The 21,818-nt window shown below is 45.0% G+C and overlaps 1 protein-coding gene across 2 annotated transcripts in view; it reads right to left on the bottom strand.

The window, feature by feature from the left end:
- Positions 1-204: 204 nt before the first annotated feature.
- LOC132891072 (coiled-coil domain-containing protein 136-like) overlaps positions 205-21,818 on the bottom strand; it is a 91,752-nt gene continuing 70,138 nt past the window's right edge. For both annotated transcript variants that reach the window (XM_060928549.1, XM_060928550.1), the window contains exons 5-9: positions 17,472-17,583; positions 17,144-17,372; positions 10,160-10,291; positions 6,916-7,021; positions 205-395 (exon numbers count right to left, since the gene is read on the bottom strand). In XM_060928549.1, coding sequence (XP_060784532.1) covers positions 6,926-7,021; positions 10,160-10,291; positions 17,144-17,372; positions 17,472-17,583 — 569 coding nt within the window. In that variant the 3' untranslated portion in view covers positions 205-395; positions 6,916-6,925. The remainder of the gene's footprint in view (positions 396-6,915; positions 7,022-10,159; positions 10,292-17,143; positions 17,373-17,471; positions 17,584-21,818) is intronic.

The following is a 21,818-nucleotide window of genomic DNA, read 5'->3' as shown; positions in this document are numbered from 1 at the left end:
CTATATAACAGATTGATTTATACAACACAACAATACTGAAGATAAATAGATGAATAAATTAATGTCTTCACAAAACAAAGAGCTGAGATTATAAATTAGATTTCAAACCAAATATAAATCTGTTAGTAAATTAGTAAATAACTTTTGTACAAAATGTGTAAAGAATAGTACAATAGAATAGTACAATAATAATAATAATAATAATAAAGTCACATTTCTGTTCTTTTGTTCAATAAAAAGTCAAAGAACCCAAAGCCCAAAGAGTGCTGTTATCATGGTGAAGGTCAAAAGGTCAAATTATCAGCTGTCTGTGGGTCAAAAGGTCCAAAATTAAACAAAGAGATCGACACTTCGACTGATAACTCTCTCACATCCACAGAGTCCGTTTTAACTCCCTGAAACACACAAACACAATTCCCATCATTCCATGAGTGTGTGTGTGTGTGTGTGTGTGTGTGTGTGTGTGTGTGTGTGTGTGTGTGCATGCGCCATCGTTCTCCGAAAATGAACCTCATCAAATATCACATTCCTCAGTGTCATCATACATCATAAATTATTCACCATCACAAGGCTCTCAGCTTCCCTGAATACAGTGAGCATTACTGTTCACTAAACACAGTTAGCTAGTTAAACAGATAGTTAGTGAATTAAACAGATAGCGAGTGTCACAGTCCGGTCCAGTCCATCCATGCCTTAGATTGTGGGGCTTCCATGCCGGCTCCAGGCCGGCTCCAGGACAGGAATTCAGTCCTGCCTTGCTGAAGGCCATTTCCTGAAGCGGCACTCCCACACCTGCTACCACTCCTCTCCCATCAGCCAGGGCTTTTTAAGAACTGTTTGGAGCGACTCCATTTGCCACACTGTCTCTTGTAGACTTTCCTCACCTCGCTACAGCTCATTGGTATTGTGTCTTCTTGATTCCCCCTGCCTGAATTTTTCCTTGTTTTTTGTCAAGTTTTTCTGTCCAGTTTTTTGTCCCTGTTTTTTGCCTGCCTGTTCTTTTGAATTGTGTCTTTTGCTACCTCTGCCTGGATTTCCCTTGTCCCTGTGTTCATCAGTTTTTGTGAAGATTTTTCTGTCCTGTTTTTTGTCCCTGATCATGTCTACCTGCTCCTGTGTTTTTGACCTCCTGGCCTGTTTTTTGACTACTGATTTTTGCCTGAGCCCTACTGTACCTTTTGCCTTTCTGCTGTCTACTTCATTAAAGAAGTTTTCTCTTTACACTGCCTGTTTTCTGAGTCTGCTTTTGGGTCCTCACTTCACCTCAGCTCGCCATTCCTGACAGCACAGTCTCGCCAACATGGACCCAGCAGATTTCACTCAGCTAAGAGCAGCGGTGCAGAAACAGGGAGCTCTCCTTGGGACCCACCAACAGGACATCCAACAGGTGAATCAAAACCTTGTCACCATCTCTGACACTCAATCTTCTTGCCACTCAGCTACAGCAGCTTCAAGTAATGTCTGCTCCTACACAACCCCCTCCACCTACCACTCCTCCAGTTCCTGCTCCAGCCCTCTTCAGAAAGCCAAGACTTCCTGCCCCACAGCCATATGATGGAGAACCAGGTACCTGCAGATCATTTTTATCTCAATGCTCACTAACCCTTGAGCTTCAACCACTGGCCTCCCCTACAGAGCATTCCCAAGTGGCCTACACCATCACTCTCCTCACTGGCAAAGCTAGGGAGTGGGGAACAGCTATGTGGGACACCAATGCACCATGCTGCACCAGCTTCAAGGATTTCACAGAGGAGATGAGGTGAACCTTTGATCGCTCTCTGTCTGGCAGAGAGGCAGCAAGAGAAATCATGGGGTTGCGGCAGGGTGCCTGGTCCGCTTTTGACTATGTGATTGAGTTTCACACTTTGGCGGTATCTTGTGGCTGGAATGAGTGCCTTGTTTGACACATTTTTGAATGGGCTGTCAGACTCCATCAAGGATGAGCTGGTCTCACGAGAACTGCCACCTGATCTCCCCGGTCTCATGGACCTTGCCAGTCATATTGACTCCCAGATCAGACAGCAGGTGAAAGAGAGAACCTTGACTAGTCTTGCTCCCCCTCAGCCTCCCATTCCTTCTGCTGAGCCAATGCAGGTAGACCAAGTCCGCATCTCACCTAAGGAACGACAGCACCATTGGGATATGAGGGCATGTTTTTTACTAAGGACAGCTGGGGCATTTCTGCCAATCTTGCCCTTTAAAAGGTAGAGCCCACCAGTAAGTTTAGGGGCCTTGGTGGGCAATATCCAGAAACAGCCCCCTACCGATCGACCGCTACTCCCAGTAGCCATTATCCATGGCAATCAGCCCCACAACCTCCAGGCACTCATTGATTCAGGGGCTGACAGAAACCTGATCTGCTTGACCACTGCCAAGCACCTGGGGATTCCACTACTGGCTCTGAACCTGTCCCTCACTGTCCTGACCCTTAACAGTACTGGTCTGACCACCATAACCCATAGAACAGCCCTGGTCACCTTAAGAATTTCTGGCAACCACTCTGAATCCATCCAGGTTTTTGTCATTAGTAATCCCCATGTGCCCATAGTTCTTGGTCTGCCCTGGCTAACTCTACATAACCCCCATGTCAACTGGACTAACAACACCATTTTAGGATGGAGTCAATTCTGTTTATTGTCATGCCTGAGATCTGCCCTCCTTTATACCGAGCTGCTCCAGCCCACCACCGGTGAATATCCTGACCTCTCTAACGTGCCTCCTGAGTATAATGACTTAAAACCTGTGTTCAGCAAGTCTCAAGCAGTTTCCCTTCCTCCCCATAGGCCCTATGACTGTTGAATTGACCTTCTCCCTGGGACTGCACCACCTAAGGGGCAACTTTACTCTCTCTCTCCTTCTGAAAGGCAAGCCATGGATAAATACATCACTGAGTCCTTAGCAGCTGGAATTATTTGTCCCTCCTCTTCTCCTGTGGGGGCAGGATTCTTTTTTTTTGTGGAGAAGGACAAATCCTTGCACCCTTGCATTGATTACCATGGGCTAAATGACATCACCATCAAGAACCGTTACCCCTACCTCTCGTGTCTACGGCGTTTAAGTTACTCCAGGGAGCCCAGATTTTCACCAAGCTAGACCTGCATAATGCTTACCACCTCGTGAGGATCAGGGAAGGGGACGAATGGAACATGGTGTTTAACACCCCCACAGGCCACTACGAATAGCTTGTGGTTCCGTTCGGCCTGACTAATGCTCCCGCAGTTTTCCAGGCCCTCGTTAATGATGTCCTGAGGGACTACCTTAACGTTTTTGTTTATTTGGACAATTTTTTTCCCGCTCCCTTGATGAAGACTGCATCCATGTCAGGCAGGTCCTTCAGCGACTCCTGGAAAATAAACTCTTTGTTAAGGCTGAGAAATGCAAGTTCCATAGAAGTTCTGTCTCCTTTCTGGGTTTCATTATCTCCCCCACACAGATTCAGATGGACCCCCTGAAACTCAAGGCAGTTGCTGACTGTCCCACCCCATCCTCTTGGTGAGAACTCCAGTGGTTTCTTGGGTTTGCGAATTTCTACAGGCGACTCATCAGGAACTTTAGTATGGTGGCTGGGCCCTTCATGGCTCTAATTTCCACCAAGGTCCCTTTCAGCTGGGATGAAGGGGCCAAGAAGGCGTTCTCCGAGCTCAAACGAAGGTTCGCGTAAGCACCTATACTCACCATTCCAGATCCGTCCCAGCAGTTTGTGGTTGAGGTTGATGCCTTGGCGTCAGGGGTGGGGGCCATATTGTCCCAAAGATTGGCTAGTGACAACAAGCTTCATCCTTGCTCCTTCTCTCATCGTCTTTCCCCCTCTGGGAGAAACAATGATGTTGGCAATGGAGCACTTGCATGTGACATCACAGCCGATCCAGATTGTGACAGACGCCATCTTGTCGGTCAAACGTCATATTCCGCCTTCTACTTCTACTTCTGGTTCTACTTCTGCTTTTACTTCTACCTTTTCTTCTGGAAAACCCTACTGTATACAATTCTACTACAACAGCTGCGGCTACAAGCTCTCCCTACCTGTGCACATTTTTTATGTTTTTTGTGTGTATTTTTGCGTGTTGTTCGTCTGTACTGGACTTCAATATCCACTACAACCGTATGGACTTACTGGACATTGATTTCCAGCAGAAAATGATGGTTTGTAGCGATTTCCATCGCATGCACAACATTCCGGACGAGATAGCGAGACCAGCGGGGTCTCCGTGGATTGTTATCAGAGGCAAAGCGAAGGAGGCAGCGCCGGGAGCGGAAGCAAAAGTGAGGCTGCAGAGCGGCCTGTTGACTAAGCTCAGAAAACAGCCACTCAAACCTCCACTGCTAAGCCTCTATCTCTCCAACGCCAGATCCATGTAAACAAGACGGACGATTTGGAATTACAGCTGGAATTACCTTATTCTATTCTATAATTGGCTGGTCAGTGCTATATTCAATACTTAAGTGACTTACCCATCCAATGAGGCTCCTTGTTTACAAGATGCCACATCTGAGTCACTGACAAATCCTGAATTTCTGTAAAGATAACTGTCCAGAGATTTATAAGCATGCAGTGCTTCACCACTGAACAGCGAGGGAAAGTTAATGAGGTAATTATACACGTCCGGGTATTCCGCTGGCAGTTCAAAATCCGGTCATGAAAACTCCGTCCGGTAAGCCATAAGGGTCACTAATCTGTAGATCATTTATTTTAGACATATATATCTAGTTATCTGTTCATTAGAAAAATGAGCCGTGTAGTCTGTCGGTTGAAATTGATCCATTCTGTACACGAGTGCAGCAGTATTCAGCGGTGTTTTTGACCGACAAGATGGCGGTTGTGTACTTTCCGGTCACGTGACTGCAAGATCTCTATAGGGAACTGTTGGCCGTTAAACTGGCCTTGGAAGAATGGAGACATTGGTTGGAGGGGTCAGTCCTACCCTTCATCGTATGGACAGATTACAAGAACCTCAAACCTCAGGACTGCCAAGTGCCTCAATTCTGGTTAGGCCCGATGGTCTCTCTTTTCTCGCTTCAAGTTCACACTTTCCTTCCACCCAGGCGCTAAGAATGGTAAGCCCGATGCCTTGTCTAGAATGTTTTCTCCCCTCCAGGAGGAATCAAACTCCCCTGAGACCATCCTTCCTCCATGGTGCCTGGTGGGGGCCGCTCTGTTAGAGGTGGAAACCCTGGTCCAGAAGGCCCATGAGCAGGACCCAGGGCGCAGTAATGCACCTCCTAACCATCTTTTCATTTCTGTGTGGGCACAGGTGTTGCAATGGGGTCATGGCTCCAGAATGGTGTGCCACCCAGGAGCATCCCGGACTCTGGCACTCATCCAACAACGTTTTTGGTGGCCATCCATCAAGGAGGATGTCCAGAGGTTTGTGGCAGCTTGACATCTGCCCCAGAAACAAGACTGGCAACAGACCCCCTGCTGGCCTGCTGAGACCCCTTCCTGTTCCCCACCGGCCCTGGTCACACAGCCCTGGATTTCATCACAGGACTCCCCAATTCAGGTGGCAATACTTGTATCCTCACTGTTGTTGACCATTTTTCTAAAGCTGTTCATTTTATCCCTCTGCCCAAGCTTCCCACTGCCAAGGAGACCGCTGAATTGCTGATATTCCATGTTTTCCATCTACACGGACTCCCCTCAGACATCGTATCAGACCGTGGACCCCAGTTCTCTGCCCAATTCTGGAAGGATTTCTGTAAACGCATTGATGCTTCTCACAGTCTGTCTTCAGGTTTTCACCCTCAGACCAATGGACAGACGGAACGGGCCAACCAGGAGCTGGAAGTGGCTCTCAGGTGCATGGTGCCCAAGGATGCTGCCTCTTGGAGCAAGACCCTTCCTTGAATAGAATATGCTCACAACTCCTTACCCACCTCTGCTACAGGTCTCTCCCCCTTCCAGTGCTCTCTAGGTTACCAGCCACCACTCTTCCTTGTCCAAGAAGTGGCTGTGCCCTCTGCCCAGATGTTTGTGTGCCACTGCAGGAGAACGTGGGCATTGACCAGGAAAAAGCTCCTATGTTCTGTCAAGATGTTTAAAGAACAAGCCGACAAACACCTCTTGGCAGCTCCCATCTATTGGGTGGGGCAGTGGGTAATGCTCTCCACTCGCCACTTGCCCCTCAAGACAGTCTCCCGCAAATTGGCTCCCAGGTTCATAGGACCTTTCCCCGTCTCCAAGGTAATTAATCTCTGCTCTGTAAGACTCTCTACCTGGAACCATGCTCCGTATTCACCCAACATTCCCTGTTCTTTTGAATTGTGTCTTTTGCTACCTCTGCCTGGATTTCCCTTGTCCCTGTGTTCATCAGTTTTTGTGAAGATTTTTCTGTCCTGTTTTTTGTCCCTGATTGTGTCTACCTGCTCCTCCATGTTTTTGACCTCCTGGCCTGTTTTTTGACTACCGATTTTTGCCTAAGCCCTACTGTACCTTTTGCCTTTCTGCCATCTACTTCATTAAAGAAGTTTTCTCTTTACACTACCTGTTTTCTGAGTCTGCTCTTGGGTCCTCACTTCACCTCAGCTCGCCACTCCTGACAGCGAGTTAAACAGATAGTTAGTTAGCTAGTGATAACACATAGCTGGATCATTAAATCAGATAGCTAGCTTGATATAGCACATAGCTCGTTCAAACATAGCTAGATAGCAAGTTAGTTATATAAGTTTACTGAATCATTTGTCAGATTAACTCATTTAAGTATGGAATTACTTCTGCAATGATGAGCATGACAGGTCCACTGTATTTGTTGAAACAGGACACACAAGATGCTGCTCTCAAATGTGACCAAAATAATGATCTCAGAGAAGTAATTGAGTGGTAAAGCTAACACTCATCAAACAAGTCCATGTCCATCTTTCCATGCAGATAATGCCACTGGAACACACTGTCTGTGTAAATAAAAGGCCTTGTTGTACCTGCTGCTGTTTAGGATGCGAGCTCAGACCACCAGCACCACAGAACTGCCATGATGACAATCATTCCTAAGAAAGGCAGTGAAAGAACAGCAGGCTCAGTGCAGAACTGAGGGTGTGGTGAAGGAATGGGATGGGAGAGAGATGGGGAAAAAACAAATTACGGCATGAATGAAAGGTGAAGCAACAACACACACACACAAAAACACATCTTATGAAACCATCATGAAGGTGACAAGGAACTGTGAGTGAAATGAGGAACAGAGACAGACACAGGTTTCCACTTTATCAGTAATTTGGTAGAAATAATCATTAATAAACCTCTGATAGCATCGATTCAGGGTCAGAAAGGATCTGAAGTTAGTCATGCACAACAAATTCAATGCTTTGTTTCCAGTTAATCTCATGAGAATTTGAGAAATAATTGAATGTTTCTAATGAACTGAGAAACATTTTGCCTGCAGCCTTGTGTTATTTGAGTAGAAATAAATGGTGATGTTGCACTGCAAAAAATGATATCTTAGCAAGTGAAAATATCTTGAAAATATTTGAAATGATCTAGCATTTCCTGTTAGAAGAATACAAGACACCAATTCTGAGATTATTAAACCTAGTTCTAGATTGTAACCAAATTATTCCAAGATGTCTTGTCAAGTAAAATTATCTGTCCATACAGCAAGATAACTTCACTAGTATTAAGTAATTTTCTCCTCAAATTCAGTTTTCAATTTTTTGCAGTGTGGAGGTTAGAAGTTGGAAGTTAGCTACTGGTGGTTAGATCCTGGTGGTTAGAGGTTAAGTGGTGGATTTACATTTACATTTTGCTGACGCTTTTATCCAAAGTAACGTACATCTAAGGCCCTGTCCACACGGCAACGGATTCAGGTGACTCCGATACAATTGCTTATCGTTTAGGCCTGGCGTCCACACGGCACCGGCGTTTTGGGTGCCCAAAACGCAATCTTTTTGAGAACGGGTTCCAGAGTGGAAAGATCTGGCAACATTGCCATTGTGAAGTCGTCTGGATGAGTAGAACGGATTTGTTTATGATGATGTTACAACCACATGACTGTGAGTGCTTCACGACGGGTAGAAGTGTAACGAACTCGATGCGAGTTGTCAACAAATCCTATAACTTGGTTCATGAAACGCGCTTACAAAATATTTTCACTGTGAATATTTATTGTGTAATGGTGCAAAGTGAGAGAGAGAGAGAGAGAGAGACTCTGCCCTTAGGGCAGAGTCAATCCCGCCAGCAAAAATAGGGAAAAAAAGGAGCGATCTCACCTCTTCAGATGTTGGTTTAAGTCCTACAATACATTCCTCAAAAAGGGCGTAGAGGAGCAAATTAATCCATCAACGTGTAGCATTCAATTTATTCCGGACCATTAAAGACGCTGCCTTCTGCGTAGAATCATAAGTCATCCTCGCCGCCATATTGGATAGGTCAAAGCGGAGAATAAAGATTCATGTGCTGCGTTTAACTGTACCAACAGGTTTACTGTCCAAACGAGATCACATGGGATTACCTTTCACAGGTGAGAAACAACAAATTAATCCATCAACATGTAGCATTCAATTTATTCCGGACCATTAAAGACGCCGCCTTCCGTGTAGAATCATACATCATCCTCGCCGCCATATTGGATAGGTCAAAGCGGAGAATAAAGATTCATGTGCTGCATTTAACTGTACCAACAGGTTTACTGTCCAAACGAGATCACATGGGATTACCTTTCACAGGTGAGAAACAACAAATTAATCCATCAACATGTAGCATTCAATTAATTCCGGACCATTAAAGATGCCACCTTCCGCGTAGAATCATACGTCATCCTCGCCGCCATATTGGATAGGTCAAAGTGGAGAATAAAGATTCATGTGCTGCGTTTAACTGTACCAACAGGTTTACCGTCCAAACGAGATCATATGGGATTACCTTTCACAGGTGAGAAACAACAAATTAATCCATCAACATGTAGCATTCAATTTATTCCGGACCATTAAAGACGCCGCCTTCCGCGTAGAATCATACGTCATCCTCGCCGCCATATTGGATAGGTCAAAGCGGAGAATAAAGATTAGCTGCGTTTAACTGTACCAACAGGTTTGCCATCCAAACGAGATCACATGGGATTACCTTTCACAGGTGAGACTGGAAAAATACTTTTCATTGTATTTGGTCATTATAATGTAATTTTACGAACAGATTTTCCTGACTTTGTGGCTAATATGAAGTCTCCCGCATAATAGTTTATGCGCATGCGTCCTTACTTCTTCTATTGTTCTGGTGTCTCCGAAGGGACCGTCTTACAGCGCCCCTAGAGGTGTGGCATGTGTATTGCATCGTTTTCAGCAAGCGTTGCGTTGCCATATGGACCTGATATTTTACTGATCGTTGCCCATTTGGACATGATATATTTTTAAATAACATCTCGTTGCCATTGTCATGTGGATGTAGCCTAAGACAGGACACAGCTGATCAGCAGAGGGTCTAACTGAGTGACCACATCCTTCTGATCATTAGCTCAAATCCTTAACCATCCTAACTTCTTTGCTATTCTGCAACAGCACATTTGGAAAGTAACAGGAAGAAGAAGAAGAAGCCTTCAGTACTTTCAACTAATCTTCAAATTGTGGTGGAGGTTAAATATCAGTGATTAGGTGCTGAGGGTCAGAGGTTAAAAGATTACGTGGTGGAAGTTAGAGGTTAGATGGTTGGAGGTTAAATATTAGGTTGCAGATCAGAGCTGAAACCTCCCTTTCCATCAGGTTTCCATGTGAACCAGTAAAATGTTGAGGAGGTTCATGCTGTATTTGTACAGCGGCTTGGAGATGTTCTCTTTAAAATCTTTAAAACTTCCTGCTGTCATTATGATTGCTGTCATGAGCTACATCTCATAAGTTAGAAACAGGTGGGGGAGGGGGAGCCAATATGCACAGGGCAGGGATACTTCATGATAAGAAACAAAGATCTAGAAGGTCCACTTTTCAGTGATTTGTAGGTTATATGAGAGATTATTTAAATTCGAACACAGAATTATTTTCTTTATTCTGTAACAGACATCATGCCACACTGTGCTATACCCCACACACACACACTATTTACATTAGCATACTGCAGCAGATGCACATCACTATTTTTTTTTTTCAGATGTGCAGAATGATTGAAACAGTCATCTTGCTGCTTCACAGTTAAATTCTTATAGAAACCCAGCCTTCAAGGTTTTGGTCGACTCAGCCCCACCTGTCTGTCCTCTGTGAGTTTCTCTAGCTCCTCCCTACAGTGCAGAAGCTCCAGTTCCAGCTCAGCCCGCTCCTTCTGACTGGTCTCAAACAGGTTCTGTAGCTCTCTCAGCTCAGTCCGCACACCATCACACTGCCATCACAGCAAAAACATGCAAAACACATAATACAGATGAAAAATAGTCCGTCTTTCACAGTGTACCTACAGCATGGTATCTAGCCTATTGCTTCAGCATATCTACTCCATCATACCTGCCCCAGTATACTGTACATACCCCAGGTTACCTGTTCCTGTATCAATAGCAGCAACAAGCTGACCTACCTAACCTAGCACTCATGTCTCAGTGTATCCAGCCCAAGTACTGTACTCGCCTAAGCATACATGCTCCCTGGCACCTACCAGAGCCTGACTACCCCAGCATAAATATCCCAGTATATCCAGCATGCTTCTTCCAGTGTATCTTTGCCAATAGGTCTACCCCAGCCTGAAAACCAGTCTGTCTATTTGCCCTAGCCTTTCTGGCCCATAGTTTATCTGCTCCAGATTCATCTGGTCCAGTATACAGTATATTCCAGTTTAACTGTCTCATAGAGTACCTTCAATCTAACTATCAAAGTACACTTGTCTCAGTATGGGGGTACATTGGGGTGGATAGTATGCAGCTACAGTGGTGCTTGAAAGTTTGTGAACCCTTTAGAATTTTCTATATTTCTGCATAAATATGACCTAAAACATTATCAGATTTTCACACAAGTCCTAAAAGTAGATAAAGAGAACCCAGTTAAACAAATGAGACAAAAATATTATACTTGGTCATTTATTTATTGAGGAAAATGATCCAATATTACATGTCTGTGAGTGGCAAAAGTATGTGAACCTTTGCTTTCAGTATCTGGTGTGACCCCCTTGTGCAGCAATAACTGCAACGAAACATTTCTGGTAACTGTTGATCAGTCCTGCACACTGGCTTGGAGGAATTTTAGCCCGTTCCTCCGTACAGAACAGCTTCAACTCTGGGATGTTGGTGGGTTTCCTCACATGAACTGCTCGCTTCAGGTCCTTCCACAACATTTCCATTGGATTAAGGTCAGGACTTTGACTTGGCCATTCCAAAACATTAACTTTATTCTTCTTTAACCATTCTTTGGTAGAACAACTTGTGTGCTTAGGGTCGCTGTCTTGCTGCATGACCCACCTCCTCTTGACATTCAGTTCATGGACAGATGTCCTGACATTTTCCTTTTGAATTCACTGGTATAATTCAGAATTCATTGTTCCATCAATGATGGCAAGCCGTCCTGGCCCAGATGCAGCAAAACAGGCCCAAACCATGATACTGCCACCACCATGTTTCACAGATGGGATAAGGTTCTTATGCTGGAATGCAGTGTTTTCCTTTCTCCAAAACTCACACTTCTCATTTAAACCCAAAATTTCTATTTTGGTCTCATCCATCCACAGAACATTTTTCCAATAGCCTTCTGGCTTATCCATGTGATCTTTAGCAAACTGCAGATGAGCAGCAATGTTCTTTTTGGAGAGCAGTGGCTTTCTCCTTGCAATTCTGCCATGCATACCATTGTTGTTTAGTGTTCTCCTGATGGTGGACTCATGAACATTAACATTAGCCAATGTGAGAGAGGCCTTTAGTTGCTGAGAAGTTACCCTGGGGCCCTTTGTGACCTCGTCAACTATTACACGCCTTGCTCTTGGAGTGATCTTTGTTGGTTGACCACTCCTGGGGAGGGTAACAATGGTCTTGAATTTCCTCCATTTCTACACAATCTGTCTGACTGTGGATTGGTGGAGTCCAAACTCTTTAGAGATGGTTTTGTAACCTTTTCCAGCCTGATGAGCATCAACAACGCTTTTTCGGAGGTCCTCAGAAATCTCCTTTGTTCATGCCATGATACACTTCCACAAACATGTGTTGTGAAGATCAGACTTTGATAGATCCCTGTTCTTTAAATAAAACAGGGTGCCCACTCACACCTGATTGTCATCCCATTGATTGAAAACACCTAACTCTAATTTCACCTTCAAATTAACTGCTAATCCTAGAGGTTCACATACTTTTGCCACTCACAGATATGTAATATTGGATCATTTTCCTCAATAAATAAATGACCAGGTATAATATTTTTGTCTCATTTGTTTAACTGGGTTCTCTTTATCTACTTTTAGGACTTGTGTGAAAATCTGATGATTTTTTAGGTCATATTTATGCAGAAATATAGAAAATTCTAAAGGGTTCACAAACTTTCAAGCACCACTGTATCTTGGAAAGATACCTTCTGGTGTCCACCCTGAGCCTATCCTAGCTGAGCTTGTCCACTCTGCTGTAATTCATATCATACACACATATACACACAGTATGTACTCTACCAGAATATACTCAGTGTATCTACCCAAGCCTGTCTATTCCTGCAAAACTATCTCAGGATATTATTTGTAAGTGTTATTTTACCACAGCTCACCAGGCCAAACATACTTGTCCCAGTCTACCTGTGTATCTTCCCCAGCACATCCACCCCCACATTCTTGTCTAATCTGTTTGCCCCTGTATACTTATCAAGCCTATGTTGCAGTCTCAAAGCATCAGTCCCAGGGTACGTTCCCAAATGCCAGTATACATGTCAAAGGATACCTACCACAGCATCTTTGTTCAAGTGTATCCACCTATGCTGCTTTTCCACTACAAACGCGGCTGAGCCGTGCCGTGCCGAGTCGAGCTGAGTCGGGCTGAGCGGGGCTGTTGGAGTTGCATTTCGACTACAACCGCGCTGAACCGTGCTGGCTGGAAGTGGGTGGACACATTGGGTGGAGTTAGCGAAAGTGGGTGGACGTCAGGTGATGTCGTTAAGCAGCGCAAACAGTGACATCAGTGACAGTGGCGGAACAAGTCAGAGCCGGGCCGGGGGCGGGGCAAATGACCGGGCCCTTTATTAAAGCTTATCATAACATCATTTTAGGCTACAAAATGTCCGCAGCTGCGGTGTTTACCAATTTCAACACTACCGGGTGCAACTATGTTATTTAGTACATCAAGTCCTTCAAACGAACATGTAACTCAGAAACAAAAAACATTAGGATACTGTACATGGCTCATAATAAAACATCAATAGCCTATACTGCGCACATTATTTGAAGGGCATACGAATGAGCGCTCAGAGGTTGCAACGGTGACAGGAAGAGTCAGAAATAAAAGGAGGGCGGTGCAAACCTCACTGAATGCACTGTGTTTACCAATTTCAACACTACGGGGTGCAACTATGTTATTTTGTACATTAAGTCCTTCAAACGAACATGTAACTCAAACAAAAAAACATTAGGTGACATACTGTACATGGCTCATAATAAAACATCAATAGCCTACTGCGCGCATTATTTGAAGGGCATACGACGAGCCTTGCGCTCCGCGAACTCGTCCACGATGCTCTGTATGTCACTGATTCAGTGATCTTTTAAGCGGTAGTCTCACGACCCGGAGAGTAAACAATAAACATGGAGGACATGGAGTCGTTAGTGTTGCTGGTCTTGGTGCTGTGGCTTGTTGTCACCGACAACGCGGACAGATACTGGCAAGAGCGTATAGATGAGGCGAGGCGCATAAGGCTTCAGAAATTCTTGTAATTCGTAATTATTCTCCTTCCGGGTTTGCGGTGTTTACAGATCCCAGCGCGCTCGCGGGGCATGTGTGGGCATGTGAGGACACGCCTCCTCACCAATCAGTGCACAGGGGAGTGTCTGCTCACGCCCCCAACCTCACTCGGCACGGTTTGGCTCGCTTCAGCCCCACTCCAAAACGGTGCGAGTTTTAGGGGCTAAGCAGGGCTGAAACGAGCTGAGTCGTGCTGGTTTTTGGTAGTCGAAACGCGAGCCGTGTCGGGCTGAAGCGAGCTGAAGCGAGCTGAAGTGAGCTGAAAAAGGGTAGTGGAAAAGGGCCACTAGAGTACCGGCCCCAGCCTAACTACCCCAAAATACCTATCACAGCATACCGCTATACCACAGGGTTTGTAATCCAGACCTATTTGCTCAAGAACAACATTCCCAGTCTAGCCACTGAGGCATAGCTGCCTCAGCTGATCCATCCCAACATGCCTGACCAACCCATCCATCCCAGAGTACCTACCCCAGTTGATCCACCCCAGTGTACCAGCCCCAGCCAGTCCACCCAAGCACAGATGACCCAACCTATCCACTACAGAGTACCTGCTCCAGCCAGTCCACCCAAGCATACAAAGAAGAACAACAACTTTATTCATCATAAGTACACTTGTGAAATTCCTCTTTGCATTTAATCCATCTGAACCAGTGAACACATACATGCACACACAAGTGAGCAATGAGCACACACACATACCTGGGGAGCAGTTGGGGGTTAGGTGCCCCGCTCAAGGGCACCTCAGCCTAAGGCCACCCCATGTTAACCTAACCGCATGCCTTTGAACTGTTGGGGAAACCAGAGCACCCGGAGGAAACCCATGCAGACACTGGGAGAACATGCAAACTCCACACAGAAAGGCCCCCACTGGCCGCTGGGCTCAAACCCAGAACTTTTTTGCTGTGAGGCAACAGTGCTAACCACTACACCACTGTGCCACCCACAGTGAAATGAACCAATCTATTCACCTCAGTGTACCAGTCCCTGTCTCTGACCCCAAGTGTACCTGCCCAAGCCTATCCATTCCAGTGTGCCTGCTCCAGCTTGTCCATACCAGCATACCCACTTCAGCCTGTCCATGCCAGGATACCTGCCCTAATGTATCTGCTCCATTGTACCTGCTCCAGCCTGTCCATCTCAGTGTACCTGCCCCAGCTAATCAGACACAGTCTCAGTGTTTAAGTCTAGGCTGAAAACATATCTGTTTTGTCATGCCTTTTGTTAATGGTGTTTATGAGGTAAAGGTGTAGATCTGGAGGGTCCTCAGACATAGAGTGTTTTGGTAAACTGGGATGTATGGATGCTGTCAGTCCCCCACTTGCTTGCTCACTTGAGTTTGTTGACGGTGTAGTGGCTGCTGCTTTATGTCCCAGGGCTCCCTCATGCCTGTGTTACCTTCTGGCTCTCCCCTTTTAGTTATGCTGTCATAGTTAGTTGCCGGAGTCCCTGCTTGTACTCGGTGCAATATGTATACTGTTCCTACTTATTCAGGTGACACTGGGCATACCTAACAACCTGTGGGTTTTTTTACTCTCTCTCTCTCCCAAATCTGTCCCTCTGAGTTACATGTCGGTCCTGGGATCGAGATGCTGAACCTCTTCTGCTCCTCGGACCTGCCTGATCCATTCTGGTGCCCTGTGTCTGGTTGGAGTCTCATCGCATTGCTCCTGTGGAGGGCGGCCCCATGTGGACAGTTGGGGGGGGGGGGTCGCACCTGGAGGATGCTCTGGTCTCTTGCAGTGGTGCTTTTGTGGCTGGGGACTGCAGTTGACTTGCTGACTTTAGGACTGCAGTTGACTTGCTGACTTTAGGGCTGCAGTTGACTTGCTGACTTTAGGACTGCTGTTGACTTGCTGACTTTGGGACTGCGGTTGTCTTGAACGGTTTTGCACTCAGGTTTCCATCAGTGGGGGTTTATAGCATCAACAAAGCTGACTTTATGTTAGGACTGTTATAGTCATGTTGTCTGTTGTTGCCCAAATGAGGATGGGTTCCCTTTTGAGTCTGGTTCCTCTTGAGGTTTCTTTCTCATGTCGTCTGAGGGAGTTTTTCCTTGCCACCGTTGCCACAGGCTTGCTCATTGGGGATAGATTAGGGATAAAATTAGCTCATGTTTTAAGTCGTTCAAATTCTGTAAAGCTGCTTTGCGACAATGCTTATTGTTAAAAGCGCTATACAAATAAACTTGACTTAACTTGACTAATCCTTATATCCAACAGAGTGTACCTGCCCCAGCCTGTCCATCACGGTATAGACCCTTTTCAGTCACGTGACCTTCGTAAACGCGACCGCCATTTTGGACATGTAGTGGACTTTGGCTCGAATCGGTTTGAATGCGAGGAAGGCGACAAACATAAAAGAAAAAGGAGCGAGATGCAGAAAACTGTATTTACTAGTTTACTGTAATTATGATCTGGCAGCTACTTACACCAGATCCAGTGTAAATAGCTGCCGCGAGCTAGCTGCCGGAGCCACGAGCTAGCTGCCGGAGCCGCGTGCTTCGCTGCCGGAGCCGCGCGCTTCGCTGCCGGAGCCGCGAGCTAGCTGCCGGAGCCGCGCGCTTCCCGGCCGGAGCCGCGAGCTAGCGCACGCACTTCCCGGCCAGAGCCGTGAGCTAGCGCGTGCACTTCCCGGCCGGAGCCGCGAGCTAGCGCGCGCCCTCCCCGGCCGGCCGCGAGCTAGCGCGCGCGCGCTCCGGAACCTCAGACGTTGGCTCCAGCAGCTATTTACACTGGATCCGGTGTAAATAGCTGCCAGATCATAATTACAGTAAACTAGAATGGAATGTTAACAGCAATGTAATGCCTTTTCTGGCTAATTTTATTCGTCTTACCTCCAACAAAGTGGTCACTACACAAGCGTTGGTATGCCGAGGGCTGCCAATCTTTCCTGTTTATGGCTGCTATTCATCTTCTCCGTCGGTCAGCATCTACCGGGATCCGATAAAATGATAACCCTTGCCTTGTTTGTTGATGGTTACTACATCCAGGTGCACAACAATATAGTGGCATGATGGAAGTCTTGCTGAAAATAAACACTTTCTTTGCTGCCGATCCTCAATGCTGGCTGTGGTAAACTACTGGTAGTACATGTCCAAAATGGCGGCCGCGTTTGTCGTGACGTCACGTGAAAAGGGTCCATACTTGCCCCAAACTATCCACCCCATTGTACCTGCCCCAGCCTATGTGCCTCATCCTACCTGCTCCAGCATGCCTAGCCTGTCCCTCCCAGCAAAACTGCCACAGCCTATCCACCCTAGCATACCTGCTCCAGCCTGTCCATCACAGTATAACTTCCCCAACCTATTCACTCCAGCTTACCTGCCTCTGCAGTTGTTCTGCTCTCTCCTGAGCTTGTTTGAGCTGCTCTCTCAGGGACAGAGTCTCTGAGAACCCTGAGCTCAAATTGGTGGGTGTGAGTGGCTTTCCATCAAAGGAAATATTCTTCTGAATACAAACATCAACCAATCTGCAGGTGGAACCTGATCCCCCAATTATATTTGTTTGAATCCCTCCATCCTCCTTCTCTTCATCTTTTGCACCACTTGAACTGCTCAAAGTAAAAAATAAGATTATCACCACATGGATAACAGCTTAAGTTGCACAGGAGAGTTTGCATGAGATTTTTTTTATTTGGTTTTTTTTTTACCTCATCCTCTGCAGCACATGTAGTCTTTCTGTCAGTTTGCTGTTGGCTTCCTTCAGGGTCTTACACTCTGACTTCAGCCTGGCAAACTCTTCCTTCAACTGTTCCACATCACCTGATAAAACAATCATTCATTCAGTTATTTAATAGTCACTGGGTAACTTGACAATGCAGTCATCTGGACCTACACCACGTAGGTTTTTGCATCCTGAGTCTGAGAATTATCCACATAAACAGATTCGATCATCAGTCAGACCAGACCAGAGGTCCAAGATGCATTTTAGCAGGATATTATACAACTATAAATAGATCCTTGTCTGCAAACCACATTGGACAACCAGTCCTGTGATGCATGTGCACCATCTGCTTCATGCTGCCATACAGGAATAGAAGAAAATCTGCATAGTTGTTGTAGACTAAAAAAACAACTGTTGTCTGAAATAATCTGCACACTCCTGGAGTAAGACTCACTGTTGTGTTAAAGAGTCTAAACAGAGTTTGCTGCAGATGTCAACATTTCCTTTGAGTTTTATGCAAAATCATATTTTGAAAAAAACAACATGTTTCAAAATGAGCAGTCGGTTGTCAGTGGATATGTTTACTTTCACACATTTTTGCATTCAGAATCAATTCATTCCGATCAATGATTCTGAACATATCACTTTCATGAAAGCAATCAGTTGTGTGTCCCAAGCATACAATCGGAATCAAATTTCTGACACAATCCTGTATAGCTGGCTTACTCTGCTCATCAACATGGACATGGCAAGTACTTTAGCAATCTATCATGTTTCTTTTATCTATTTTTATATAAGCAACAATCAGACAGAAACCTTCTCCTTGTAGAAGTGCTGAACAGGAGAAGGTGAGCACAAGAGAATTTGTTTCGAAATGCCATCCTGTAGAGAGCCATACCGTTGCTGCATATTATACCGTCCAAACGAGAGGACTGAGGATCAAAGTCCAAAGCAAGGACTGGTGGGACAAATTTGTCCTACATGAATTTACAGATATTGAATGGTGATAAAACTTCAAAATGACATGACAGTCATTCATGACGTTATGCTTGATGACATCACTGCATTAAGGCATACTGAAGGTTACAGGTGCAGAAGGTAATTCACTCAGGAATTTATTTCTTCTTCTTCTTCTTCTTCTTTCAGCTGCTCCCATTAGGGGCTGCCACAGTGGATGATCTGGATCCACATATTTGATTTGGTGTAGGTTTTACACCAGATGCCCTTCCTGATGCAACTCTCCCCAGTCTATCTGGGCTTAGGACCAGCATTAAGTATACACTGGCTTGTGCAACCCCAGTGGCTGGGTATTTTACCAAATCTGCACGTCTTTGAACTGTGGGAGGAAACTGGAACACCGGGAGGAAATCCATACCTTACTCGGGTGTTTACATGGCTAATATTTTCCTATCTAATAGATTATCAGAGGTCTACACCATCTCTTTCAGTCCAATTAAATTCTCAGTCAAATGCAGTATTTCATTCCGACCGAGTTGTTTTACATGAAGAAATTTAATTCTGATTGAGTTTGAATCTGATTATGAATGGATTATTAGGGTCATTGTAAACAAAGTTAGTGTTATTATGGAAAGGGGTGACTGGTGTAAATGAACCAGGTAGGTTAAAGCCTCTCTCTTTTTTATTGTACTTTTGCTTTCTTTTTTGTACTTTCCACTTTCGCTTTCCTTTTTCCGTTTTTTTCTCTCTCTTTTTTCAGAAGAACGCTGAGACCGGAAGCTTTCTTTTTTCTCCTCCTGAGTAAAGACCATAAGTGGAGGCCATCCACATCGGATCTGCTTTAATATCAACAGATCTTCAATTAAGGTACGTGAATCCTTTCATCATGGCACACCTTCAGCCTGTTCAGTGTGCTGAGTGCAGGATGTTTAGTCATTCTTCCTCTGTTGCTAGCGATAACTTTATTTGTGATAAGTGCAGATTAGTTAGCTCTCTGACAGAGAAGATTACAGTGTTAGAAGCGCGTATCCAGGCTTTAGAGAAGGTCAGTGAGAATGAGAACAGTGTAGTTTCTGGAGGGGAAAGTCAGGATGTCCTAGGTAGAGTTAGTAATCCCCCAACTCTGGCATTAGAGCCCTTACAGCGGGGTGAATAGGTGATGACTCAGCAGCATAAGAGTAGAGCCAAAGCTACCGCTGAGGATCATCCACGGGAGTACCACTCCTCTCTGCGTCATGTGTCAAACAGGTTTGCCCTCCTCAGTGATGCACCCACTGAGAAACCTGAAAGAGCTCTGGTTATAGGGGACTCTATCATATGGCACATGAAATTAGCTCAGCCTTTAGGGTCACCAGCAGCTTTAGTCAGGTGTATACCAGGAGCCAGGGTGCTGGACATAGCAGATAATTTTAGGGTCCTAGGCAAGCACAGGTTCTCAAAGATAGTTATCCATGCAGAAGCTAATGATATACTCCTTCATCAGTCTGAGGTTACTAAGAGCAACTTTGTAGAGGTGTTTAAATTAGCAAAGGCGACGTCCGATGCTGTAGTATGCTCTGGCCCCATCCCAATGCGGCGTGGCAATGTAGCTTACAGCAGGTTATGGTCGCTGAACTGCTGGTTGTCCAGGTGATGCTCTGAAAACAGTGTGGGCTTTATAGATAATTGGGCTAATTTTGAGGGCACTGCTGGCCTGTTAGGGTGGGACGGTATCCATCCCACTCGGGAAGGTGCTGCTCTCATTTCCTGCAGCATAGGTCATAGTCTCTGAACAGGCCTAGTTAATTTCTAACAGTCTGGAGCCAAGGCCAGGGAGCAGACGAACAGGCTAAACTGACTGTCTGCTAGCTGCACAGAGTCATCACTCAGGGTTCACTATATCGAGACTGTGTCTGTTCCCTGAGCTCAACAAAAAAAGTAGAAATATTCAGAGAGTTTGTTCCAGTAACCTAATCAATATAAAATTAGATCATACTGACTACAGCCGCTGCCAGTGCTTTTGATCTAAAAGTGGGGCTATTAAATATTAGATCTCTTACATCTAAAGCGCTAATGGTTAATGAACTCATTACTGATCAGGAGTTTAATGTATATGTTTAAACATGGATTAAGCCAAAGAATATATAGCATTAAATGAAGCTAGTTCTCCTGGATACAGTTATATACACCAGCCTCGTCTAACTGGCAGAGGAGGAGGCGTCGTGGTTATTTATAATGATTATCTAGGTGTAACACAAAAAGCTGGTTATAAATTTAATACATTTGAAGTTCCTCATACTAATATCATGTATGTAGCCTCGAAAAATAGGTCTACCCAGTTAATTCCGTTACTTATTATTTACAGGCCCCTGGGGTCATATTCTGAGTTTCTTTCTGAATTAGCAGATTTTATCTCAGATCTGGTTATTTCCTTAGACAAAGCTTTAGTTGTCGGAGATTTTAATATTCACTTCGATAACCCAGAAGACCCTTTGAAAACAGCGTTTGTGTCCATTTTAGATTCAGTAGGGATTAATCAGAATGTCATAGGACCGACCCATAATGGTGGTCACACCCTCGATCTAATACTAACATTCGGGTTAAACGTAGAAAATATAGCCATACTTCCACAGTCTGAAGTTATCTCAGATCATTATCTCATCTCATTCAAAATATGTCTGAGTAATAATTTATGCACCTCACCACGCTACTGTATTAAATGTACATTCACGTCAACTACTGCACAGAGCTTTATAAATGATCTCCCAGAGTTGTCAACTTTGATTGGGTCACTGTCAGCCCCTGCAGAACTTGATCAGGCAACTGAATGCTTAGAGTCAACGTTCCACTATACTTTAGATAATGTAGCTCCTCTTAAAAAGAAAATGGTCAGAGAGAAAAAATTAGCACCCTGGTATAACGAAGACACTTGCACTTTCAAACAGACCACTCAAAAATTGGAACGTAAATGGCATCAAACAAAATTGGTAGCATTCAAATTAGCTTGGAAGGAGAGCTTCCTGAAGTATAGAAAAGCTCTTAGTGCTGCGAGATCAACATATCTCTCCTCCCTAATAGAAGATAACAAAAATAATCCTAGATTCCTATTTAATACTGTAGGAAAATTAACCAGGAATAAGTCCACTATGTGTTTTTTGTGCTCCTTCACTGGTCACATACTCCAGAGAGGAACTTATAAACATTGGAATAACCACCAGTAAAGTTTTTTCATCGGTTTTCATTGATCCAGAAAGTTTTCCAGAGCTACTTGTTGGAGGAGCAGCAGCTCTCTATGGATTACGCCGAGGACGCCGGAGACACCAGGGGAAGCGAGCCGGCGCGCTCGTCAGACTGAGGCAGTGGGGTTTTTGCACTGCGCTCCCATCTATTCACCTGG

Source organism: Neoarius graeffei, chromosome 8, assembly GCF_027579695.1.
Source record: "Neoarius graeffei isolate fNeoGra1 chromosome 8, fNeoGra1.pri, whole genome shotgun sequence".
Lineage (NCBI taxonomy): Eukaryota > Metazoa > Chordata > Actinopteri > Siluriformes > Ariidae > Neoarius > Neoarius graeffei.
This window is presented reverse-complemented; position numbering and strand designations above follow the sequence as displayed.